The following is a 27,526-nucleotide window of genomic DNA, read 5'->3' as shown; positions in this document are numbered from 1 at the left end:
GAGAGGCAGGCAGAGGGAGGGGGAAGCAGGCCCCCCACTGAGCAAGAGGCCCAACTGGATCCCCCTGAGATCATAATCTGAGCCAAAGGCAGAGGCTAAACCCACTGCACCACCCAGGCAGCCCAACATTTAGATTTTCTTAAATCAACTCTCCAAGTACAGGTTAAAGGAGACATAGTTTAACAGCAATTAACATGACAAAACTAAAAAGATCAAGCATTCTTCGCTGAATCTTAGCTCAATGTAAGTCCTGAGGATAATACACCTGCAGAGATCTAACTGGAGGGACTTAGAAAACAGCCCTAAGGTTAAAAAGAACCACAAAAAGATGTCAGTATTCCACAATTTTAAACTTATAAATATGGCAATCTCATCTGGTCTGACCTAATCCAAGATGACATGTGATTTCACAAGAGCAGAGCTGAGTTTGCTGAGGTTCAGAAAAGGATAATTTGCTGCCATTCGGGAGACTGGAGCAGTGCGGGGGGGCGGGGGGGGTCTGGAATCTGAGAGATGGCTGGGATTCAAACAGAGGAGTATTTGCGGAAAGGAAGGCATTTCAGACAGAGGCAGCAGTGGGGAGAAAAGACCCCAGGGAAGGGAAGTAGCCTCGTTAGGTTAAAGTGGGGAGCACGCAAAGGTGGGACGCAGGAAATAACGTTAGGGGGGTGGAACTGGACCTTAAAGGCCCTGCAATGCACCATGACCAGTGCTCTAAAATCCTGTGAGTTTGGCACAAAGGCCAAGAGAAAATATTTGGCACCTAGTATGGGCTCAAATTTAAATGAAAAACTGAATGAATGAACGAATGAATGAATGAATGGTGAAAAGTACAGAACAGGAGTTTGACATAAACACTGTTCCTTACCACCAACTCAGTCCATTGTTGGAATCACAGTACTTTCCATCTTGAAGGTCATTTCGTCTAACTCCCTCAAAATTTCTGGGTGACTAGCAACAGGACTGGAAATACTCTAGCAAAATAAAGGCGAAAGGCTGCCTGGCTTTCTGCCAGTTCCTGCGGTAATCTAATTCACCAGGGCAAAAATCTCCAAAGAAGATTTCGGTTCAGTAACTCCTAAATATTGTGCTTTTGGACTCTTTCCTGGAAGTGATGCCATCTAAGTCTACAAGTTTCAGAAACAAATGTTTGGTGGCTTTTGTGGGCAATTGTTTTTAAAACACTAAGCATGGGTAAGGTATAATTTTAAAGAATATGGCTCCAGGAGAAAACGCTGAAGCATTAGTCACGTGTCTTACATTTCTTCTTCATGCCTGCCAAATTTTTTTTTTAATTAAGAAAGGAAAAATGGGTCAGCCCCAAAGAATTTTTACAACTTTCAGAATAAATACAAGGCCCATGCAACCCCATAAACTTCATTTTTGGAGCCTTTCCCCCACCCCTCTCTCTGTGACTTTCGGGGCCCTTTATTTAGAAGCTAGTCACAGGCAGCACCCTAGGGACTTGTGTACCATAAAGACATGTTTTCTCTCAGAAGGGAAAAGGACTGGTGTGGTCCTAGATTAGAGTACAGCCTCTTCTGATTTCAATAGGACATGGTGGGTAGAAGACCTAAGGGTCAAAGGAAACTTGTCCAACCCAGCTTGACTCCAAGATAATTAAGAAACCACCCTGCTTCTTAGAAAGTACCACCACCCACCCAGGAGACCATTTTGAGGAAGCTTCTAGAACAAACTAATCAGACAAAGTCACTTCCAGCTCCGGGGACATTTCAGTGCTGGGCAACACGGGTCCTGACCTCAGATGGCAGATCTGCAGTGTCCTTAGTGGGCCCTTCCTTCTCAGCTGGTCCTGAGTAGATACTGCTTTTAGGATGAGCCCTGGTGCTCAGGCCTTTACTTTGATGCAGGGGCTGGTTTAGCTGAAGAGTTCTGGAAGAGCTTCCACCACCCAGACCTGAAATCCACACGGTATTCATAGTACCAACCTGTCCTCTTACAGAGCAGACCAGGCCTCCTGGTCATGCTTTAAATTAAGCTGGACCACCCCTACAACAATGATTTTCAATCTTTTCCATGACAATTCATAGCAAAAAGAAAAGATGTATTTTACAAGTGATTCAGTACACACATGCACGTTTTTAAAACAATAATACCATTCTGATATTTTCTATTCCCATTCTGTTCCGATCTTAAAATACCAATTTTGACCCACTGAACTGATTTCAGAACCCACTAATAACTACACCCTGCCTTTGACCAACAGAAAAATGTCAGTCACAATATGTAATTTCAAATTTGCTAATAGTCACATTTTTTTAAAAAAGTGAAAAGAAACAGATGAAATGAATTTTTAACAATATATTTTATTTAATGCATTATATCAAACTATTACCATTTCAACATGTGCTCACCACAGAAACTCACTGAGCTATTTCACACAATGGGTTTGCACATCATGTCAATTTGGACTAGTCACATGTCCAAATGCTCAATGGGCACCTGTGGCTAGTAGCTACCATATTGAACAGTGCAGCCCTAGAGAGTTCTGGTCCCACACCCCAGAGAAGAAAGGCGTGTGTTCCACTCCTCACATGCCCTCACCTCACTGTACTATCAGGCTCCCCATAAAAGTTCCACAGCCCTGATAAAGGATAGGAGATTTCACAGGAAAAAGGACAGAAATGAAGCTCATTAGCCAGTAACAGGCACTATGACCTTGAAACTCCTCCAACTCAAAGTCCAAATGCAGTCTTTTATGACATGAGAAATACAACAAATGTCACAAAAGATTCAAACTAGAAAGTAACTTCTAGAGAATTTGTTCTGAAAAATATATCTTGCTGATTATAAAACTGAACAAATAGCAAGACAGCAACTATGTGGACAAAGACGAGAAGATAAAGAACCAATGTATAAACAACTGTGTTGCAGCGGCAGGATGGAGATTCTTTAAAAATATATATATATGGATAATGTTGTTGCATCGCTTTTTGAAGAATAACTCTAAGAACTGCTTAAAAAGGTGTTTCCTTCTATCCAAAGCAAATACAGATGCCATCGAATCCCTACACATAGAAAAAGTGAAGAAAGGGATGCCTGAGTGGCTCAGTGGGTTAAGCCTCTGCCTCCAGCTCAGATCATGATCTCAGGGTCCTGGGATCAAGCCCCACATCAGGCTCTCTGTTTGCCTGCCTCTCTGCCTATCTGTGATCTCTCTCTGTGTCAAATAAATAAATAAAATCTTCAAAAAAAAAAAAAAAGGTGAAGAAAGCACATTCCATAAAAAGGCAAGAAAGATCAGACACAGAAAACTGCTCTTGCCAGAACCAAAGACATTGGGACGGTCTGAATGAAAGCACCTAACAACAGCTGGAATCCTGAAAACTTCCAGCACGGGCTTTGCATTTTGCTTGAAGTAGAAATTTAAGAGTTAAGAATGAAAGACCATAGAGAAGAGGAACATTGGCAAGGGTAAGAGAGCAAAGGGAGTTGAGTTTTACTTGTGAAAACTGAAATATATACAAATAATATGTTTATATAATAACATATAATTTACATCACATATTTTTCCCCATTTGCCAGTGAATCCTAGTGAGGAACAGCACATCCTGAGAGAGGGCCGGCCCTACACCACAGGCCTGCCACGGAGGTCTCCAAGGGCCTTCACTGGGATATGCATAACCCGAGTGGTCATGTGCATATGGAGGGTGTCAGATCCTTTTACAAGAATGTGTTGCACAGAGCACAGCCAAATTGGCTTGACACTGGGTCAATGCAAGCTTAAAGCAAATTGGAACCATCAGATTAAGATATAAAAAGATACGTGAAAACCCTAGGTAAGATAACTTTGAAATTCAAAGCAGAAATTAGGTTCCCAAAAGTCTGTCTTTGACCTGTGACTCAAACCTGTATGTCACCACAAAGCCTATGGATGAACTCTAAATACCATGTCTTTCCATCTATAGAGGTCACCATCACAGTTAAGTCAAGTTTTCTGAGATCGTGAAATATGTCGATCAAATAAATAATAACAAAAATTCAGCAAAAGCAACATCTTCCTTCTTCATTGTGTCATTCGCTGACATACAAAATAGAAATTAAATCTAGAGGCGCCTGGGTGGCTTAGTCGTTAGGCATCTGCCTTCATCTAAGGTCGTGGTCCTGGGGTCAGGATCCAGCCCGGTGTTGGGCTCAGCGAGAGGCCTGCTTCTCCCTCTGCCCCTCCCCCTGCTCGTGTTCCCTCTCTTGCTGTCTCTCTCTCCGTCAAATAAATAAAATCTTTTTAAAAATAATTAATTAATTAAATCTAGCTTACTTATTCAATATTTTCCTTTTTGTTTCAAAAATGGGATTCATAATATTACCAAATGGCAAAAAAAAAAAAAAGTCATAAAAATACATGTTTTATAATAGCAATAAGGCCAAACCATTTATAAGGTGCTTACTAGGTACCACATGGGGCTCAGACATCGAGTACAAAGATTGATTCAATGGGGTCCCCACCCCCGAAGCACACAAAGGAACAGGGCAAAGAAAAAAAAAAAATAAAAAATAAAAGGATATGTTGTGATGAGCGCTGTAATTGAGCTTTCGGTAAAGTGCTAAGGAGACACAGATGAAAGGGTAATTATTGCAGAAGAGGGATCAGGAAGGGTAGAAGAGTTAAGATGACATCTGAGCTGGGACTTGAAAGGTAAGTGGGAGTTCATCAGTCAATCAGGGAAGAGAAAAGCACTACAAGTTTATTCGGTGGCATAGGCAGTGACAGGCGGGTGACAGAGCTGCGCAGAAACGTGGACATCACTAGGGATAATGAAACCACCAACCCTGGGTTCTCCAGGAAGGATATGGCTAGTTCTCTTCTTGAAGACATAACCACACAGGGAGCTTGGGGGACAGATGGAAGGAATGCTTTTAACCCTTCATCAAGCCTGTTGCTGGAACTCTCAGCGCAACATGGAGTTCCGGCTGGGGCTGGGGGCTGAAATCAGAGCTGGGACCCACAGGCACTCGCTGGTCCAGCCATCCCGAAGTTGCACACGGGATAAAACCTCAAGCAGTCGGGCGCCTGGGTGGCTCAGTGGGGTAAGCCGCTGCCTTCGGCTCAGGTCATGATCTCAGAGTCCTGGGATCGAGTCCCGCATCGGGCTCTCTGCTCAGCAGGGAGCCTGCTTCCCTCTCTCTCTCTCTGCCTGCCTCTCCATCTACTTGTAATTTCTCTCTGTCAAATAAATAAATAAAATCTTTAAAAAAAAAAAAAAAAACCTCAAGCAGACACTCATTTGTGGACAGTCTAGGTCAACATTGGGTATAAAGTCATTTCTTGTAAAGAATATTATAACCTTCCAACTCTAACCAAACAATGCTCATGAAGAAACATCTGCATCAATTTTAAGTCCCTGAGAAACACTTCTGAGGGAGTACAAGGACCGCCGGTCCCTCCGGGATGCCCACAGCAGCAAGCTGAAGGAAAGCTGCTTCCTGGGCCGCAGCTGACCGTGGAGCCACGGCTCTGCATGTAGATGAACATGAAATGTGCTCCTCAAGTCAGTGCCCAAGAGTTCCTTCCTCCTTTAGCACCACACACAGAGTCAGCAGGTGCGGGCGGAAGTCAGCGTTCGTCAGTGACACTTAACGTGAGCAAAGCACCCGCTTGCATCTCTGTACAAGAGATTTCGTTTTCATTTACAGCTCTGAGGACAAGGGTCAGTTAGCCCATAAGTCCGCTGAGAATAGGTGCTAGCGAGTATCTTGAGAGAATAGGAAAGGATCTTCAGAGGCTCAGGGGGAACCCTATATGAATAGAAGGAAGGCCAGCTTCATGGGCAAGCAGCCAGAAACCCTGAAGACTATTTTTAATTCAGAAGAAGGACAGGAAGGAACAGGAACAACAACAACAAAAAAGGAACTCACCCGGGAGAAATGGAAAGCAAGAAGGAAGTAACAGTAACAAGCAAATGGAAAGGAAGTGAGAAAAAAAGATCTGAAAACTAAAATTGTATTCCTAACAGGGAAGCCCGGAACACTGTAGGAAAAGGCTGAAAGAGGAGAAAAAACAGAAAGTAACAATAGGACTACTCAGAGGAAGTATTTTAAATGCCTACATCTTATGAGGGTCAGTATGGGTCGGCTGGTAACATTCTTGCCTCTGGCATTAGGTCATGAGTTCAAGTCCCACATCAGGATTTGGCCCCAAACCAAGCTTTGATTTTCCATCAGCTCTGGAAGGCTGGAAGCACTTTCCATTCCTTGGCGCATTAACTTTACCACCCTGCTCTGCACCAAATTAAAAGTACCAGAAAGAAAGGGTGAATCAAAGAAAACCAACAGCCACGATCTCAAAAAAAAAAAAAAAAAAAAAAATCATACTGGAGAGAATAAGGAAAGAAAGAGAAAGAAGAAAGTTTTCATCTGTAAGATTTTTTTTTTAAAGATTTATTTATCTATTTATTTATTTATTTGACAGACAGAGATCACAAGTAGGCAGAGAGGCAGGCAGAGAGAGAGGGAGAAGCAGGCTCCTCGCTAAGCAGAGAGCCCAACGTGGGGCTCGATCCCAGGATCCTGGGATCATGACCCGAGCTGAAGGCAGAGGCTTTAACCCACTGAGCCACCCAGGCGCCCCTCATCTATAAGATATTTACTGCATTTGTCTTTAGACTTCTATGAATACGGGGTATTTTTTTCCCCACATCCAATCTACAAAGAGAAGCCCTGCCTGCATTTTCAATGCACTTACAAATTAGGAATATCAATGGTGGTGGCAGAGGAAGCACTACTCCTTGCTGAACATGAAGGTATCATTAGGTAAACAGCAGGTGGGGAGAAAAAAATACAGAAAAGATTCTCTCTTGCATAGAAGAAGAAAGGGAGGACTAATGAACAGACCATATGCCCATCAAGCACTTAGGTGGGGAGGAAAAAGAGAGGAAAGAAGAAAAGACTTTAGGTTAAATAACAGGAAGAATACCCTTGTATTCACATATTAAAAAGTACTTTCATACATTAACTCAGATGATCCTCACAAAACCTACAGGCAGAAGGAAAAGCAGGTATTTGCCCTACATCACCTGTAAGGAAAGCGAAGATTTAAAAAGTCATGAGACAGTCTGAAAGTTACAACCTCAGGAGCAAGTCAGCTCATTCCTAGTTTGGGGTTCAAGTACTACATTAGCTAATTGACGTGAGGTACAGTGAGAAATTTTTATCTTCATCTGAACTTATGAAGTTTAGTCCAGAATGTGAAATTTATGGGGCAAGCACAGCAGCCTGACATCCTAAGTTACGCCCGACAAAGAATGATTAGCATAATGCTTACCACCATAGAGATGTGGTTTCCTACCCTCCTGTTTTTCAGTTAGAAATACCAAACATAATTTTTACGCAGTAAAATATTTTTAAGGCATTAAAATGAACACAGCAACGAATTAACTCTACAGGAAAACTGGAGGAACTGAAAATGCGAAATGTTGGAGCCCAAGCAATAATGCCCTTCACTGTATAGGCAGCCAGACGGAGAGAACACAACAGATGCTGCTTCTAATAAGCAAGGGTTACTAAACACTGCCCTGCTCCTTCCTCCCAGATGTGCAAAAGGAGAAAGTGATGTCAGGAACATGCCTTAAAGCCTTGCTAAAGCTGTTTCTTACACAATCCGGTTTACCCCAGGCTTGGGGGACTCAGGTAAGAAAGGCACCCACGCTTCCACAAGGTTCCACAAGGTTCCACAGCCAAGTTCAAGAGAGGGCCCTGACAGTATGGTCCTGAGGAGAGCCCCACACTCAGAGGGCGTCCCATATCCCAGGAATTGTGCGAAGCATATTATATACATAATTCATTCACTCCCCCCCCAGTCTTTCCATCAGATGGAACTACTAGAATCCTCTCTCCAAGTGCAAGTTTTGTAGCGTCACAGCTCAAGCCCACACCCCTAACACGTGGCAGAGACGGGTTCTGAATTCAGGTCTGCCTGGCTCCAGAGCCCAGCCTCTCTCTTTTTCTATCATTAACTGAAGGACAGCCAACATGCGATATTGCATTAGCTTCAGGTGTCCAGTACCGTGATTTGGCAATTCTGTACAGTTCGAAAATGCTCACCACAAAAAAAGTGTAGTGGTCGTCTGTCCCCATACAGAGTTTACAATACGACTGACGAGGGGCTCTTCACCAGTGCCCTAGGACCTCCCTCAACCGAGCTCGTGAGAAGGAAGAGCAACCAGAAGATGTCAGCCCCTTGCCAAGGCTCCAACTGAGGAGGAAGAACCATGTGCTAATTCCCCAGCCCGGCCCTGATGGCGCCGGGCCTTGTCAATACTTGTGGAAGTCATTTTTAAAATAGATATTCTCATGGTGTTGTGCCATTGGGAGGAGGCAAAGTGGGGACAGAAGATAGCAAATGCCTTCTGTGTGCTTCACAAACTAACGCAATGCTTCCAATTTCCCGAGTTTTCTAGTTAGGAGTGCCCATTATCTCAGAAAATAATTTCGAGTGTTGCAATGTTAATTGGAAAAGTCATGACTATTAGGCATTTTAAGCCAATATCTAATTCAGTTTTGATTTTTTTATTTATATCCATTCAATGTTCTTTCGTTAGATGACAACTGTCTCCATTATTCTAGCCTCCTCACCGGCAGTGGCAGAAGCTATGGGCACGAGAAGGGCACGTAAGTAGGGAAAGTGTTAGCAAGAAGCTTGTGAAGGGCCCCAGTTGACGCTTCTGACCAAAGACGTTCTACTTTTAGCAGAAAAGGTTTGGTTTTGGTTTTTCCAGTTTTCTCTAGAATTATGAAACTGGAAGGACTCAGCCTTGGCTTCGCTTTTATAAGCGAGGAGAATGGATATTTAAATCAGCAGGAAACGAAATAAAGGAAAAAGTTGAATTGCTCAATTCTTTGCTGAAAGGAGCAAACAAACAGAAAACGTCTGGGAAAGTTTACAGGGGACAAGATTAACTGTGTGGAAACGAATTCAAATGAACGGCCTACAGATGGCACAAGCAATTAAATACTGGAAAATGTAGGGTAATGAGTCTGTGAAGAGGGAAAAATATACAGAACCACCGACAACCCACGATCCACCCCCAGGTACCACTGTGATTACCCTTAGAAGTCCCACACTACAGGACATGAAGGAGATGGCCCGGTGGGAGCAAACTAGGCAGGAACCCTAACCTCAGAACACCATACACAGCCACATCTGTGGAAAGGCGCAGGTATTTCTGCAAAAGGATCAGCAATAAATGACGTGAGCCTCTCTCTTCACAAGACTGACTGAGATTCTCCAAGGCGGAGTCTTCTTCCTCATGTTGGAAGCCTGCCCTGCCTTTATTCCTTCCTCCCTCTCTGTTTTTACTCTTTTTTAAACCGAAGACGGTTCCTAGACAGTGCAAATTCATCCCAAAAATGACACAATTAAGGGAAAACAAGCAAATCATGACAAAGTCAGGCTTTGAATAATTATATAGAAGAGGCCACGGAGTGACATTCCAAAGATGTGGGAAATCCTAAAAAATAAAATGTGAAAAGACATCTTAATGCAGGCCGTGCGTGTGTGTGTGTGTGTGTATAAGAGAGAAAGATTTTTTTCTTTTACATGAGTGGAATTCGCAATCAGACTGAGCCTACAAGACCAGAAATGCAGGGAACCAAGACAAACAGTGTCAGAGAGGGGTTAAAGACAGCGAAGGAGGAGAGGAAAAAGGCCAAGACACCCAACCATAAAATTTCTTGTGTCTCTAACATGACAATTAGAAGTTTAACTGCTGTTGTCTAAAATACAGCTCTATAATCATAGTCCTGTGGGTCCCATATTTACTGTCTCTCTCTGTGGCCTACAGATTTAATTTGTTTAGTTTGTAGGGAAACAGAAGACTTAGAAAGAAAGAGAGAGAGAGAGAGAAAGAAACCACCAGCTCTTCAAAGTTCTCTGGAATCTGAGAACCACGCACAGCCCGCGGCCTAGCTCATGGAGAGCCTGAGGTCGGGTCTCTGGATGGGACTTCTCAAGCACGCCGGGGTCTGCTTATTCTGCAGGGCCTTCTGACAAGAAAGGAGGCCTCTGCTAGCATATACATGAGGAAGGCTGACTGGAAGTCCCCAGGACATTTCACCCAGGGAGCACAGGGTGACGCGGATCCCAGAAGGCCCAGTTTTGACGAGCTCTTTGAAGCCAGGGTGCCAAGATGCTCGCCTGCCAGGCCTCCCTCCCCCACTCCCCCCCTCCTCCCTCCTTGACTGCCATCCCCCCACACCCTCTGTTCTGCTGCCATTCAGGTCCTTGTCCCTTTCCTCACGTCACCTCCATGTTAGCCTCCGCCCCCTCCCACGTCCACCCCTCAGGGGTCAGTCATCTTCTAAAATGCAGATCTGGCCATGCCATTCTGCCTGAAGCCCTTCCGTGACTACCCAGCATTCAGGACAGAGCAAAACCCATAGCTTAGCATTCCGGACTCCCAGGGGCATGACTGAACCCTTCTCTCTAGCCTCTTTCCTGTCACCTTCCCACCAGGCGTCCTTCCCTCTTCCCTACACTGAGCCCTCACAGTGCTCTCACCTCCGGCCTCCATGCTTTCTCCCACCTGTACTGACTGGAAAGCCTGCCTCCAGCGCCCACACCTCCTTTAACTCCTACTCATCTGTCAACTCAACTCTTCACTAAAGAGCCTTCTCTTCCAGGCAGCCTTCCTGGAGTATCCACTCCGCACTTACCACCTACCACCTAACATGCCCTCCTCTGGGGCTCCCCTAGCACACAGATTTCTCACATGGCACTGATCATACTCACCTCAATATACTATAATCAGTTTACATTTCTGTCTCCCCTACTCCCTGTAGGTTCCTTCAGAACGACTTGTGTTTCATTTTACCTTGAATTCCCAAGACTTAACATGGTGCTTGGCATAATGTCGGTTTTGGATGAATAAAGGAATGTTATTGAAGGCAACGTTAGCTGACTCAAACACAGATGACAGAATCCCACAAACAGACAAGGAGCAGCCGTGAGGAAGTTCATACTGGATGTGTTTACTAGCAAAGGACCCAGAAACTGCCAAAAACTCCAGACTCCAAATCAACTCTGGAGATAGCCACACCCATCAGCAAAAGACATGAGCTAGCAGAGCCTTTCCAGTGGAGTGAAGCCGCATTTGGTATCTTCCCCCATTTAACCAGAACTTTCCTTGCTCTATTTATAGAAATCTTTTTTTTTTTTCATATCATGAGATATACCATGGTAGAAATGTTAATGTCTTACTCAATTCAGCTTATTATTGTGTATTTTAACTTAAAATGTGTAAGATAGTCAGTACAAGATTTTAATTATTTAGAAGGGGGAGGTGTAAAAGGAATATATGCCATGGACAAAGGAAACAAACAAGCAGGATAGGGCAGGGACAAATCCCAGCGAGGCACTCAAGGAGAAAAGCATAGTATTGACTGTATTGCCCTCCTTTTCTTTCTAAACTGAAAACATCACTAAACTTTCTCTTTATAATTTCACGGAAATAAGAGTAAGATGTGTTTATGAGACTGATTTAACAGAATGTATACTTTAAGCATACAGAGTCAACGTACTCTTACATTTGTACTATCATGTATGTGACAAGGGTAGACACGTATTTGGAATTCAGCTGAGTAGTCCCCAAATTGCTGAACTGAACTGGATATTCTTAATTACAGACTGAATATCCCTGACTCAGATCACAACGGATTTTACAAGAAATGAAAGGATCCAACACCGTAAGGATATCTTGGGCACTTGAAACTGACATCTTCTCTACTGGTGCAAGCTACCATATTAGCAGATTATTTCAGAAACATGTTCCCAAGGTCAAAAAGAAAAAGATCAGTTGATTTGGCTACCAATGGCTGATAATTTTGAAACTGACTTTCTAAAGCCTAAATTCAACATTCTGATAGACAGGAATAATGCAACCCAAAGGCCTGATTTCCTAGATGAAAACAAGGATGACCAACTGTAAACTAACGGCTCCTCTAGGGCTTAGTTCCTTACCATTCTAAAATCCCGCTCCTGAGCTTTCCAACCACACATATTTATAATGCTTGCCAACACTTTTTAACTCATGCATTGCCTTTCTTTCTTCAACATTCAGCAGCCAAGTACAATAGGGTCTCTTGCTTTTGAAAGGTACTGGGGAAGAGTCTCGTTAATTCACTGCTGTGAATTTTTTTCTTAAAACGAATAATCACTACCTTTGTTTGTGCCCCGCTTTGTTCCGGAGAGAATGCAAGATAGCTATAATCATCACCTAATTGATTTTTCTCGCTCCCACACACCCCTCCTCTTCTTTATAAGCTAACATCTTCATGCTGATTGTGTTTTAAACGCGGAGCAACCACACATTCATATGTATCAAGACAATATTAGTGTCCCAGAAAGGAAGGAAGCTGGATCCATTCATTCAACACACACTGAGTTTCTGCCAACTAGATGGCCACCGTTCCCACTTCACCAAGTTAGCAGTCTCGTGAGGGATAGAAGCAAATAACCAGATAATTACAACAGAGTGAGCTAAACGTATGACAGAGAAATAGAGAATGCTTATGGAACCTGGAGAAGAGGCATCTCCTCCAGACTTGGGAGATCAGAGAAGCTTCCCATAAGTGAAGTTAGCTGAAAACTTGAGGAACCGTAGACTATTTGAAGGTAATATGATAGCAACGCCACCAAAACACTGGATGGAGCCAATCCACATAGTGTATCCAGTGAGAGTCAACTTCTCCATCCAGATGGGACAAGTAGTCACGTTGTCACTGTACCCATACAACTCACGGACTGGCCACAATTCATCCCGAACACTAGGTTCTGTAACGGGATTCCAGTTCTCTTTATTTCTAAATATATTCTGCTTTTTCCTGTCCTGGTTCACTATCTTTACCAGCCTCCCAACTATCAAGCATTTCAACTCAACCCAACCAAGGCCTATGTGGGAGACAGAATGATAGGTAGAAGACACAAGGAAGGGAGGAACAGGGGCCCCACCTCAAAGACCACATAACCATAGAAGCATAAAACTGAGAGAAGCCACGTAGCCACTCCCCACAAACCTTGCAGCGTTGCACTAGCGCTTACCAACGTTCCTTGTGAAACAAATGTCCCCACTTTGAATTTATCTTAGGTTGGACACATTTCTCTGTACCCTGCATCTGTTATAGTCCGAAGACAGCAGACCGGGCTCCTGACCCCAAAGCCCCTTCCCTAACAGTTGGATCTTCAACCTCTGTCCATTTGAGTATTCTTCCTAAAATGGTACATTTCATGAGTCCAGAGAATATGGATGTTTTCTTAAATCATCTCTATATATCACTGTCAACATAAAACCCAACACTGAGACCAAAGAAAAATAACAAGCTTTGACCATTTGCCCTTCCAGAAATCACTGACCATTCTATAAGCTGACTGAATGGTTGGATGGAATTACTTGTTAATGCCCCTTCCAATCTGGGGACTTCATGATCCTATGACATAACCACAGTCATTTCTCCTTGAGGGCTAGGAAAAGTTGTCCCAGTCTAAGAAGTTATTGTAAAGGGAGAATCGGGTCAGTATTTCAATAATATTTGGCTTTTCAAAGTTTGCCCAACATAACCTCACTGTTAACAGGTAAGGCCACAGCTGCACAGAGAAGGAAATGCAGCCTGGGCCATACTCAGTTGTATATTTTACAACCAAAGGTGGAGGGTTTTACTTCAAAAGATCAATGAAACACAAAATTTAGCAAGCAAATAGTAAAAAAAAAAAAAAGAAGAATGTTCTAAATGTTTTGGATTGTATGATACTGCCCGTCCAAGGATGTGTAATTATTTTTACTATCCTTTCCAAACTGAATCTTCATTACATGTTGAGATTTCAGTAGCAGAAAATTCAAAACTTGTACTACTCAGGCTTTAAGGCGTTTTGAAAAAGCCTTACGGACCTGTAATGAGAGCTATGTCCACCCTCGTGCACTGCATAACCTCATACATTTCTTTGGGGCTCCACACCTGACACACCCAAAATAGAGACTCTCTAGCTAAAATATAGATCTTCACAACAAAGGTCTCAATTTGTGGGTCAAACTATCATTCAGGGTGTCAAAAAGAGAAAGCCCCACCACTCAAGTCCCGTGGCAGGTGTTGCATCTAGGCAAAAAGTATGCCCCCTGCATCCCTGGTCTTCTGAGCCAATGTTCTCTTCCACTCTCATGGAAACAGCTAGAAGGTTCCAGGCAGTTCCTGACAGCAAGGCACTAACCAACTGGGTTTGAATCCAACCACTACCACCTCCTAGCTGTGTAAAACTGGCAAGCAATTGAACCTCTCTAGGCATTAGTTTCTTTATGGGGTGGGGGGGAGGATAATCACAACACCACCTTCCTTATAGGATTACTGACATATTTCAGTAATACCCTCACCTCCCCTCAATCTCTAATTCACACTAAAACCAGTTGCTTTGGAGAATTTTGAAAGGGCTACTGGAATGTAGGAAAACAAATATGGAGAAGCCACTCGGTCCTAAAAAGAAGGGTTTTTGTAATTACTATGGCTCAATTGGTTGAGTCACATTTAATTAAGTCTGGAATTTCCAAGGACAAAAAACAGAGCTTCCTGACAGGACACCTATGACAAGAAAACAAGTAGGATTAGAGTTGGAAAGTTCCTAAGAACATGCTCTTAAGGACTGGGGCGGTGGCCACAAATCACACTTTGTGGCACTAGAAGGGAAGAGACAGATTCTTCCACCAACCAGAAGAAATCTTTACACGCTGTCCTCCCTCTCAATATCTCAGCTCTACTGCTAAGCCCAGGTGAACCAACTCTGAACTCTGTATAAATCTGCGAACACCGAGAGCGGGGAGAGAAAAGAGGCCGAGTCCAGCAAATAGAACAGCCAGTGAGAATCACGAAATAACTGTGAACATCTCAAAGAGCCACACTTTGTGGTTTGGGGCCTACAGAGTTAACCCCTCCGTTTCCCCATGACTTCTCCATTCATGGCTGCTGTGTTGGCTAAAAACTAAAACTGTCACCCAAGCAACACCAGTGTCCTTAGAAAGAGAGGAACAACTCAGCATCAGGGAACGTAATGACCCTTCCCGAGGCAGCTGGTTTAGAACTTGTGAATCATTGTGAAACACCAAGACAGGCCAAATAAACACCACAGTCAAATAAAATGCATATACACAGCCGCCCAAAACAAAGGGATGACTCGTCAGAATTCTGGATCTGCCTTCGTTCCCTATCAGGTCTGCTGGGGATGCACATGATGCATTTGAAAGTCCTACTCTGAGGAAGGGACCTGGTTGATAAGTGAAGGGCTCCGGTTTTCAAAGGAAAGATCCCTGCCCTTCCAGGCCACACCTGCAGATGTCACCAACAGGTGACAGCCCTCATGGGTGGTACCTCGGCCCAAAGTACAGAGAAGGAAACGCCTGAGTTGAGGCAGCTGGATAAGCCCAGAGCAGCGAAGGCCTGTGTCAGCAGAACAGTGGACCCAGCAGCAGCCCCCACTGCAAGCCATCCTACCTGAAACTCAGGACTTACACGTCACATGTTGCCTCTAGTCTCCATGTGAGGCCCTGGGCAGTTTTGTTTCCTGTCCGCCTTCACACCCTCCCTTTGAATCTGCTCAAGCACTGAATTCTGGGAGAGGCAAAGCCAGTGAAGACTGAATACAAGTGTGAAATCATCACCGCCTTCCAGTCCATCCCCTATGAAGCCCGAGTGTGGCTCAAATGAGGCCAGGTGAAACCACAGTCCATCCCCTCTCTTCAGCCCACCCCGATTTTCTTTCTCAAGGCTCTCTGTGTCACCTCTCACTGCTGAGGATTCCTTCTATCTCCAGATCGAGAATCCCTTCGTTCTTCCACATGTGGGTATCTGCCCAAGGAGTGATCCTGTCACTAAGCTTTCCACTTCTCCCCAGGATGTGTTGCAGGAGCCACTAGGTGATAACAGATAAGTCACATGATCCCAACCAAGATTTTAGAACCTCAGTAGAAAAAGTCCTGTTTATGGAAGCAGTGTTTTTCGAAAGACCCAACATTCTGTGTCCACTACACATGAAATCGTGGGCACGATACATGCATATGTCTCCTCACCGGCTGCAGAGAGGACGTAGAAATGGGAAATCTGCCACCCCCTCCACCCGGCCGAAAGAAGATAAGCAGATCCCGAATGGTCTGTCCCCTGAGCATTCTGGGTACTTGGTGAAGGTACAGCAGCAGAGGGGCTGTCAGCATCAGTAGGGGGAGGACGGAGAGAGAAAAGGGTGCCATCTGGGCCAAAGTGCTTATGGCTCTTGTCTAACAGAGAGAGTGCTGCTTTCTGGTCCTGTTACCGCGTGTCACTTTCTGCCACGCCACCCCCACGGTTTGCCAAAGACCTCAAGATGTTTCTAAGAGGTTCTGAATTATTGACAAACCGAGGGAAGATGCTTTGGAAAACATTAAGTACAAAAACAGACCTGTACAGCTAGTGCAAACACTCGGCCATTGGCAGTTTCCTTTTTAAGGCCAAAAGAGGAGAAGAAGGAGAAGCAGAAGGCAAAGAAAAGCCTGCCTCTGCTAAATAATGATGACATTCACAGAACAACAGACACTCCAACTCCAAAGTTCACAGTCTCTCCGGCTTTACTCACCCCTAGCCATCTTGCTCCTTTATTGGCAGCCTGTTGAATCTGGACTCTTTTGAGGGTGACATGGTAAACAGCGCCTTCCTCTACCTCTTCACCCCAGTCCTGAATCGAGCTCTGCCAGGGGATGGGATAAAGAGAAAGAAAAAGAGTATTTTTTTTCCTCTCCGCTAACCACAATCTATCCCAGCGGCTTTCCTGCTTACACCAGCACTCGGGGCACAAGATGGGCTGTTCAAAATAAATACTACAATCAGAGCAACACAAGACACATTGCGATAGAGGGAATGCTGAAATGTTCTTGGCTCCCCGTCCTTTCCTGTGGTATCAGGATCCCTAGACTTTTCCATGTAGTTCTTTTTCCTTGACTCACTCACGTATCTTAGGGTTTGGGGTTTTGTTTTTGTTTTTTTAAGTCTTTCTCCCCCCCCCCCCACTCCTTAAGACACTGTGATTTACTCCTGGTTAACTCTCCCCACCCCTCCCCCAGCCCCACATAAGTTGAAGAAAAAAATCATTCGCTGGTAGCAAGAGTCGGTACTACTTTTATAATGGCTCAGTCACTGGAGCACACTACATTTCATACTCAGGCACAAACAAGTGTTTAAAATGCCAAGAGTCCTCTCTCCTTTGGAAGTGAAATGCTTCCCGTGTCGTCTTCTCCTCTTGCTGCGTTGAGACCCAAAGAGTTATTAGCGCGGTCGGGGGGTTAAAAAGTTTCTATTTCCGTAAAATAATCTGGCAAGTGAAGTTAAAGGAGGAAAAAAAAGAAAAAAGGCAACAGAGCATCACGCAACTGCACGGAAAACGCGTGCGGCGAGCGCCGGGATGTCCACGTCCGCAGCGAAACCTGAAGTCGTGTTAAAGAGCCGCTGGGACGAAGAGGCGCTCCCGGGGCCGCCCCGCCTAACAGCTCCCCGTCCTGAAAAGTTTTCTCTTCCCCGCAAACATCTGCCCCAGACACACCAAAGGCTCCTGGCGAGAGAGTCAGTGTGGATGAAAGGGAGGAGACAACGCGGAGAGGAAGGCATACAAAGCCGAGCGACAGCGCCGCGGCTCCCGAGCAGGGGTCGGGCGGCTCCGTCCGCTCCGAGGAGTCCAAACGCGCCCCGAGAAAGCGGGAGAAGATTCCCCGGCAGAGAAGCCTCGGGAGAAGGCAGGGCTCTCGTTACCATTTTAGCTTGCCAAAGCAATTTCATTCTCAGTTTTCTCTCCGGTCCGCGGCCGCGGCATGGTGCGCCCTGCTCCCGGTGCCCACGCAGTGTCGGCCGGCGCGGCCGCGGCGCCCCCAGCCCACCGCCCGCGCGGCCGCCGCGCCCGGAGCGAGCACAGACCCGCGCGCTGCCCCCGCCGCCGCCGCCGCCGCCGCCGGTGCGCGCGACTCGGGCCACAAAGGGAGCGCGGCGAGCGAGGGCGCCGCAGACTCCTCCCCGCGCCGCTCCGCCGCTCCGTGATGTCAGGCTTTCCTGTTTGTGCTCGGAGCACACTCTCCTTTGCACAGATCCCGTGCATCAAGTGAGCAATAGTTTCTCCAGCTCCGAAGGCGATCGGGACACAACCCTTTCAAGGTGCTCGGGTTTCCTGCATGGTCACCAGGTGCCGAAAAGGGACCGGGTGCGGTATGGGGTTGGGGAGGATCCAAGTGTGTGTCTTCTTCCTTTGCTAAGGGATAAAGGGGGAGGGGGCAGTGCCAAAAGGATGGGAGGAGAGGGTCGGGAAAACTTTTGTTGCCTCCTGAATTTAGATTAAATCAGAGCAGTCCTCCAAGCCAGGAAGTTTTTCATTAGGACAAAAAAGAAGTGGTCGGAGGATATTCCAAAACCCATGCCCAGCGGCCGTCCCCGCTCCTGCATCAGCATGCTGCCAACAGGAAATTGCTCTGGACTTTTTTCTGCCACCCATTATGATAAAGCTCGTCCCTAGTAACCGGCCACTGTGGGTGGGAAGGGGCGAAGCAAGAAAGGGTTTTGCTGGGACTAACAGCCTGAAAAGTGGGCCATCACTGGCCCCAGAGGTTGTGTGAATCTCAGTGAGACAGCCACGGGTTGAGTTTTCCTACTGAGGGGACACAGCGGGATAACAACAGCAAGGAAAGAGCCCTTCATGAAGAGATTGCCAAAGGGAGTTTTGTCATAACAGATCGATCTGCCACCAGGACCAAAGATTATAACATCTTCTAGAACCCATCTTAATAAACCAACAGCACGGCACCAGATGATAATGTACTCACACTTCGGCACAGGACAGAATTCCACACCAGTTACAAGAAACTTTAGAGTTCATGTCTGTAATACTATCCCCCCTAATTGGCCTCAATCACCTTCAAATTTGTCTTTAAAAACCTCTCACTAATTGCCATGCTAAGGCATAAGGCTAGGATTTGGTTCTTGATAAACAGATCATGAGCTGAAAAGCTAGAGAATCCTGTGTACTCCTCGTCCCAGAAGAGCAGACTAAACGACAGCGAGGGCACATCGAGGAGAGGCAAAAGGATTCTGGACACTTGAGACCATCCTGAAGTAACTCGGCCAAGTTTCCCTCAGACAACCAGAACTACCCTACTCAGTAACTGTGGAGAGAGTGCATATTTTTTTTTTTATAAAACCAAAGTGGTTGTTTCTATAACTTAAAAAGTAAAAGCACATAGACTAGATCCTCCTGTGATCACCAGGAGAGAGTGTCCCCAGTGCCTAGAGGAAAATCACGTGGCGGCCCTACCCTCCCCCTCCTTAAGCCATCCACCAGGTCCCCTGGTCCACCCCTAGAGGACCTGCCTAGTCAGTGATCTCAAAGACCACAAGATGCACCTGAGGACAGTTAAGCAACCCTCAAGATTAACCTCACCACTACTCTAACCCAAATTGGGGCTGTAAATTTGGAGACTACTGAAAATTTTTCACCTCAGGGGTATCAGGTAGTTTCTCAGCCCCTCCCCTCACAGGAAGCCTTCCCAGACAGAGCAGCTTACAGCTCACAAGGCCTGACTCGGGTTTCAGGTCTCATCACCCTCTCTTCTACTCTACCAACTCCCTGGCTGGCCACCTGGTGTATAAAGGGGAAACACAGGCTTCAAGGCAAGTGGATCCAGCTTCAAATCCACACTTATATTAAGACTGAAGTCGGGCGTGGGGCGCCCGGGACAGCCCAGTCAGCTGGGCATCTAACTCTTGCCTTCCACTCTGGCAGTAGTCTCAGGGTCTTGGGATCGAGCCCGCATCTGGTTCTGTGCTCAACCTGGAGTCTGCTTGGGATTTTCTCTCTCCTCTCCCCAACTCCCTGTGCTCTCTCTCGCTCTCTCTCTCTTCAAATAAATAAATAAATCTTTTTTTTTTTTTAAGAGTGAACTTGGCTGCTATCTCCCTGAGCCTTAGTTTCCTCATCTGTAAAATGGGACAAACATCTATCTCATAAGTTTGAAGAAGGAGTAAATGAAAAATGTAGGCAAATTATCACATGGTAAGTGATCAAAAAAGTTCCATTCCCATATCATTGCACTCCTCCCAAGCTGTATTTTCCCAAACTCACTGAAAAGTTGTGTATGTATGCAATGTGGGGAACTCTGAAATCATGTCTTCTTACTAAATTACATTATAATTTCAGAGAGGTTTTCCAAGAATAATTGTTTGTATTCATACTTGATAATGTGCATGTGACTTTGCTCAATGCTGAACCACACAATCACACACACACTCACTCAGATCTAGTTATACCAGATAGTGCAATCAAGTGTTGTATTTTACAATTTTAAAAATATTCATTTAAAAATATTTCACCTGTAGGCAGCTCAGACAGTATGACCTTGTTACACATACCTTTGGGTTAAAATACTCCTGGCCAATATGTGGGAAGGCTAAACCAGTAAGCCATTTATAATTAAGTTTTAATTTATTTACCAGAGTACCTTGCCTATGACCTAGCATGGTCCTAAGAGGACAGGTCAAGTTTTGTTAAAAGGAGATCAGCAATGTTTTGTAATTTTCAGTGTACAAGTCTTTCATCTCTTTGGTTTAGTTTATTCCTAAGTTTTTATTCTTTTTGATGCTATTGTAAATATGATTGATTTCTTAATTTCACTTTTGGACTGTCCATTGTTAGGGTATAGAAATGCAATCGATTTTTTATATTGAGTTTTGCATCCTGCAACTTTAATAAACTTTATTAGTTCTAACAATTTACTTGAGGACATAAATAAATGCTAAAAGACACTTTGTTTTCATGGATTTGAAGGCTTAATACTGTTAAAATATCCATGCTTACCCCAAGCAATCTACAGATTCAATGCAATTCCTAACAAAACTACAATAGCATTTCTTACAGAAATAGAAAAAAAAAAATCCTAGATTCATATGGAACCGCAAAGGATACTGAAGAGCCAAAGCAATCTTGAAAAAGAACAAAGTTGGAAGTGTCCCAGTTTCTGACTTCAAAATATATTACTAGGCTATAGTAATTAGAACAGCATGCAACTGGCATACTGACAGACAAAAAATAAAACAATGGAACCTAAACACCCAGAAATAAACTCAAACTATACAGTCAACTGCTCTTTGACAAGGGTGCCAAGAATAAACAGTTTGGGAAGGGACGGTCTCTTCAAAGATGGTACTGGGAAAACTGGATATCCACCAAATTTCTAGAATACATAGGGGGAGGGCGCCTGGATGGCTCAGTGGGCTAAAGCCTCTGCCTTTGGCTTAGGTCACGCTCCCAGGATCCTGGGATTGAGCCCCACATTGGGCTCTCTGCTCAGCGGGAACCCTGCTTCCTCCTCTCTCTCTCTCTCTGCCGGCTTGTGACCTCTGTCTGTCAAATAAATAAATAAAATCTTAAAAAAAAAAAAAAGAATACATAGGGGGATACCTTCTTGACATTGGTCATGGCATTGAGTTCATGACTATGACATTGCAAGTATAGGCAACAAAAGCACAAATAGCCGAGCAAGACAAGATCAAGTTCAAAAGCTTCTACACAGCAAAGGAAAACAATCAAGAGAGTTAAAAGGCAACATACCAAATGGGAGACAATATCTGCAAACAACATATCAGATAGGAGTTAATATCCATAACATATAAGGAATTTCTACAACTCAACAGAAAAGAAAGAACACACCAAGCAAAAAAATAAAACAACCCAATTTAAAAATGGGCACAGAATGAATAAACATTTCTCCAAAGAAGAGATACAAATGGCCAAGAGGTACATGAAAAGATGCTTATTGTGCTTGATCATCAGGGAGATGGAAATCAAAACCGCAATAAGATATCACGTCACAACTGTAGGATGGCCATTATAAACAAACGAAGAAAAAAATGTTAGCTAGGATATGGAGGGAAGGGAAACCTTGTACACGGGTGGTAGGAATATAAATTGGCAGAGTCACTACGGAAAAGAGTTCCAAGTTTCCTTGATAAACTAAAAATAGAACTACCTCATGAGCCAGCAACCCCACCTCTGCGCATTCATCCAAAACAACTGAAACAGGGATCTCAAAGAGCTCCCTGCATTTCCATGATCACAGCGGAACATCAACGGATGAACAAATAAAGGAAATGTGATATGGACACACCTAAAATGGAATATTATTCACCTTTAAAAAAGAAGGAAATCCTGTCACATGCGTACTATCCGGATGGACCTCGAAAGCATAATGCTAAGTGAAATAAGCCAGTCACAGAAGGACAAACACTGCGTGATTTCACTGAGGCGAGTTATCTACTGTCGTCCAACTTATAGAAACAGAAGGTACACGGGGCACCTGGGTGGCTCAGTGAGTTAAGCATCTGCCTTCGGCACAGGTCACGATCACAAGGTCCTGGGATCCAGTCCATATCCAGCTCCCTGCTCAGTGGGAAGCCAGCTTCTCCCTCTGCCTCTGCCTCCAGCTCCCCATGCTTGGGCTCTCTCTCTCTTATTCTGACAAATAAATAAATAAAATCTTAAAAAAAAAAATAAAAGAAAGAAAGAAGGTAGAGTGGTGGTCGTCAGGGGCTGGGGGAAGGGTGAAACAGAGAGCTGCTGTTCACTGTGTATAAAGTTTCAGTTATTCAAGATGAAAAGGTTCTGGAGATCTATCGTACAACACTGTAGTTAACATTATGTGCTGTTCACTTACAAGTCTGATGTGGGGAGGGAAGAAAAGATCTTAGCCTGAAAGCATAGGATATTGCTAGGAATCGTTTCATGTTGCCATAATTGGTGGTCACTGATAAGTCAATAAGCAATAAGGATCTTAGGATTTCAAAGGAAAGAGGACAGATACATGGAAGAACCCCAAACTGGAGGGAAAAACTTTCTTACTTGACAGTTTCATCAGAGCCAATAAAGAGCTAGTTGGTTAAGAGCAGACATAAGCAGGTGATTCTTTAAGAGAATCTACCTACGAGAGGAAATACGTAGTTTCCATATTCTTCATTCATTTATCTAGTCACTGACTTCTCTGACACTACACCTTCCTAGATTTTATTCTACCTCTCTGACTGCAAGAAAAAGTGAAAAATATAAAACTATGATAGAGAGTACTTACATAGGCAGAATGACATAGAGTAATGCTTATGTGCCCGGTGAATGAGGGGACCTCTGGCATCTGAGAGCCAGACTTTGAATCTCAGTTCTAGAAGCCTTCCACCCAAGGTTCTGACCGTCACTGCTGACCATCACAGATGAGTGTCCTCATCTCCTCTTCAAGCTTATCAGGAGTGTTAAATAAACTATTATATAAAGCACCAAATCGAATTCTTAGAACATAAGAGGCCTTGAATAAAAATATATCTCCTTCCCCTCCCTACCCACCACACTCTTTCCCAGCATGTTCTTTGCATGTTTGGTTGTTTGCTTGGGTAATCATGACAGAAAAATAAGGACAGTGCAGGTATAAGGGCCATTGTGCTTGGAAATAAGTCCTTACAGACTTGTCTGGAAAATGGCAACATCGGCGTGAAATGAGGGGAAGGCCTTGGTTTTGACCTCAAACTCAATGTTGGACTATAATGTCTTAGGCCCAGTCAAAACTTTAGAGGAAAACAGTCTTAAGAGAGCAGTAAGAATAACAACAACAACAACAAATATGTGAAAAAAAACTAAAAAAGCCAGACAGAGGTCAGGATTCTCCTTCCACACATTAGCAGTGCGGAACACACACCACCCTCCTTGCCCACAGCCCTTACCTGAACAGATGAGTTTGAGAATCTTTCCCAATTTGAGTGAAATCAACAATTCTCCTTTTGCAATACTTTATCCATAAGTTACATCTTCAGCAACTTGTAGTTTCCTACAGCTTTTGGGTGAAGGGCAGAAGCAAATAAATCTGCTAATTCTAGACTCCTTCCCTCCAACAATATGAATGTACTGTCAAACTGCAAATGGCTGAATCCTTTCAGCGTCCCCACAAGACACTTCTTCCTATTTTCCAGTCTTGCAGGCGGGGTGATTCCTCAACAACGAACTTTCCATATTCGGCCTCCCACAGTCAGCTGGGCATCCCACTAAGGTTGCTCCCAGCTCTGCTGACCAGCAATGCCCCATTCACCTCCTCTTTGCTTGGATTCTCAGCCCTTGTCTTTGCAAAGGGTAAAGACCAGTCAGGGTTGGTCAAAGATGACTTGCTTCCATTTTCTGAGGGCCCACAGTGCTTTTATTAATTATCATAGAGATACTACAAATTAAAAATTCCCAATGCTCTGTTATGAGATTCTCTTATTTAGGCAAGCGACTTACAAGCCAATTTTAGATGGACCTATTAGAGCTAAAGAAGAGCCGGCCACAGGAGATAGAAAATGAAGACAGAAGAAACATAAACAAAAAGCACCAGACAGATGGCAGGCCAAAGGGGAAGTACTCCTCTGGCCATGATGGCAAACATTTTTCAACTAATAGTTTACCAATTGCTGGCAGTGACTCTTAATTGATGCAGATGATCCTTGCCTGAGGAAACAGTTGGTTATTGGAATACTATTTGTAACTTGGGCTAATGAGCATTATTACCTCATCTAATTATAGATTTCTGTAAAAGAAAAAAGGACAGAGATTTATTCAGGTGGTTGAAAAGATCAAAACATCCAATAGTCATCTCAGACATGATGCCAGGTATGTGGGATTTATAATTAAACCTTCTGCAAAAGGAAGGATGGGTGACCTGATGCCATGAAGGGCTTTGACCAAGATTCTGGGAGGAACTGTGGGGCAATTAGCCACATCATATCTTGTTTCTGGGCTAAAGGAACATCCTTTTTCTATTATAATGGTACTGAAAGTGTACTGAAAGCTTGAATGAACCACAGTTGTTAGAACGTTGTGGCTAAGGCTGATGGCTGCTGTCACAAATACCTAGATGGGAGTCCCAGATCCCTCACTCCTCTCTGAACCAAGAACTTTCACATCCCTAAACCCACACAAAATAGGAGTACAAACACCTTCCTTCCTCACTGGCCCACACTGAGAATTAAATGAAATGATACACATCAAGGCATTAGCACAGCATCCAGCACCAAGGTAAATTCTCAGCAGATGTTGTCTCTTGTGGTTTTTGGTCAGTTCAACAATTTTCAAAAGCTAAAGGAGACCACCTATATTGAAACACAGACATCTATATCAAGTAACTCAAGATTTTGCAGCTTGAAGCCAAAAATTCATGATGCAGTGAACCCAGAAAGAACTGTAAGCCCCACAGACTGCTGAGTCAATGAGCAACATTTACTGAGTTGCTACGTAGCACAGAAAGATGCGGTGCCTGGTATTCTTGCCCACCTCATTCCACCTCCATACAGTGACCAGAGTGATAGTTTCAAATCACCACAGTATCCCCTCCAATTCTTAAATCCCTCCAACGGCTCGCCACTGCGAAGGATAAAGACCTAAATTCTTTTCACGTTCCACCGGGTCTTGCCCAGGTTGGCCCCTGCCTGCCTCTCCAGCCTCCTTCTACCCCATTCCACATACATTCTCTGGGCTTCAGAAACCTTGGTCTGCTTTCAATGTCTTCCCTACATTTGGCCCGTGTCCATTAAAATGCTCCTTCTTGGGACATCCCTTCCTCTTCTCCTCTCTCAGTTGGGTTAAATCCCCCTATTATGTGCTCTCCTGGCACCATGACCTTCTCTTTGTAACTCTACCACAGCCATAATTTTACATTTCATTGTATGCTTATTTTTTTTTTAAGATTTTATTTATTTATTTGACAGACAGCGGTCACAAGTAGGCAGAGAGGCAGAATCTGTGCTGAGCAGAGAGCCCGATTTGGGCCTCGATCCCAGGACCCTGGGATCATGACCTGAGCCGAAGGCAGAGCCTTTAACCCACTGAGCCACCGAGGCGCCCCATCATTGTATGCTTATTTGATAAATCTCTGTTTTCCCCAAACTCTATGAGGGCAGAAGCAATTTAATTTTTTTTTTTTCCTCTTCATGGTTCTCTAGCATTTCTGGGAGATACTCAGTAAGTAAGTATGATCAATTGATAGGTACAGGCACACAGATAAAGCCATGCTGTACACTCAGTAAGTGCTTTGTAATGGCTGTTGAGTGATCTAAATAAATCTTAGATGTTGTCTCTACCTTAAGGTTGTTTGTACTCTAGAATCCAGGAAAGGACATCAGGGGAGAAACTGGAAAGTGACTTCAAAAAGCCACAGGTCAGCAAGTCCAGGTGAAGACAAACAGGACCAACAGAGCAACGTGCCACTGAGAGGACACGGCCACCTCCAACAGGAGGCACGCATTTCTAAAGGACTTGCAGATCATTGGAGTTTTTATGGAGATTGTGTCCACCACGAACTTTGAGAAGAAAGAGAAACACGGACTAGGAGGAAGAAAAGATGGACTTCCAGCAGGAGAGGTAGCAGGTCAAAGGATGGTATTTTGGAGAAGAAGCTCAGGCAAGGGACATGAGGTTCAAGGGCAGAGAGTCTGGAATTTTTCTTAAGACGAGATCGAAATGATAAAACAGAGGGTGAACAAAACGATTATAAGTCCAGAGGTTAGTCAGAGGGGGACCGCAAAGAGTTAGAGTGACCTGATAGGAAACAATACAGAACGTGCCAAACAATTACCACGTAGGCTGCGACAGGGTTTTGAACTAAAGGAAGGAATCAGGGTGACATTTTGGAAAAGTAAATGTTGCAACTTAATGATAGGCAGCATGTTGCCAGTAAATGAGAGGGGAAAGAAAAACCCTGCAAGGTTTTAAGCCTAGGATTGTCGAGGGGATGTGGAAATAAAGAGAAAATGGGAAGGACTTTCTGCTTTCGGGAAGATATCATCAGCTCAGTTCTGGGGAGCAAGAAAAAGATACTGAAGAGGGATAGGAAGGAAAGATAAAGACTAGAAGAAAGTACTTGTAAGTTACTATGTATACAGGAAGTTGTTTGAAACCACGAATTCACATGATTCCTCCTGAGTGGAAGAGAAGCAGAATATAAACAAGTCTCAAGATGCACCCACAACTGGACACCAAACAAAATAACCAGAGTGGAGAGCAAGAGAAGGAGAGTTTGAGTTACGGAAACTAATGCTGCAGGAAAGCTCACTGTGATTAAAAATTCTCAAATACACTCAAGTCAGTCTTGGAATACAGTCAAGTAGACTTTAGAATACTTCAAATGACAAGCGGTTTTTCTCCTGTCCTTATCACAAGATGCTAGGCATATTTTAAGAGGATTTTTCCTGTTTAAAAACATATAATTTTTTTTTTAATTATCACTGACTATTCTGTTCTGTGACACTCTTCAATAAAATGTAACCAAAGTTAATTGAGAGTCTTAGTGTGGTCAGTTACATAACACTAGAACTGCTGAATAGCTTAAATGCAGTGTTTTCCCAGAAATATTTGTCTTTTGGATGAAATTGAGAATGGAAAGTTTCTGCCTTAAAGGAAAACTTTTGAGAAGGTGGAAAGAAAAGAAAAACATATATAATGGAAGTATCACTTTAACAATAATTA

The 27,526-nt window shown here is 44.0% G+C and overlaps 1 protein-coding gene across 6 annotated transcripts in view; it reads right to left on the bottom strand.

Moving 5' to 3' along the window:
- RGL1 (ral guanine nucleotide dissociation stimulator like 1) overlaps positions 1-27,526 on the bottom strand; it is a 165,186-nt gene that overhangs the window by 104,617 nt on the left and 33,043 nt on the right. For 2 of the 6 annotated variants that reach the window (XM_013064222.1, XM_004767942.3), the window contains exon 2: positions 16,601-16,711. The exons of 2 other annotated variants lie outside the window; for them this stretch is intronic. In XM_013064222.1, coding sequence (XP_012919676.1) covers positions 16,601-16,711 — 111 coding nt within the window. Of the gene's footprint in view, positions 1-1,760; positions 1,956-16,600; positions 16,712-17,766; positions 17,962-27,526 lie in introns of those variants that run through there. 2 more of the 6 variants (XM_004767943.3, XM_013064223.1) reach the window with 2 other exon arrangements.

The sequence above is a fragment of the Mustela putorius genome, unplaced genomic scaffold (assembly GCF_011764305.1).
Source record: "Mustela putorius furo isolate JIRA1106 unplaced genomic scaffold, ASM1176430v1.1 tig00537335_pilon_pilon_pilon, whole genome shotgun sequence".
In the NCBI taxonomy this organism is placed as follows: domain Eukaryota; kingdom Metazoa; phylum Chordata; class Mammalia; order Carnivora; family Mustelidae; genus Mustela; species Mustela putorius.
The sequence above is the reverse complement of the archived record's forward strand: the minus strand, read 5'-3'. Positions and strand labels throughout refer to the sequence as shown.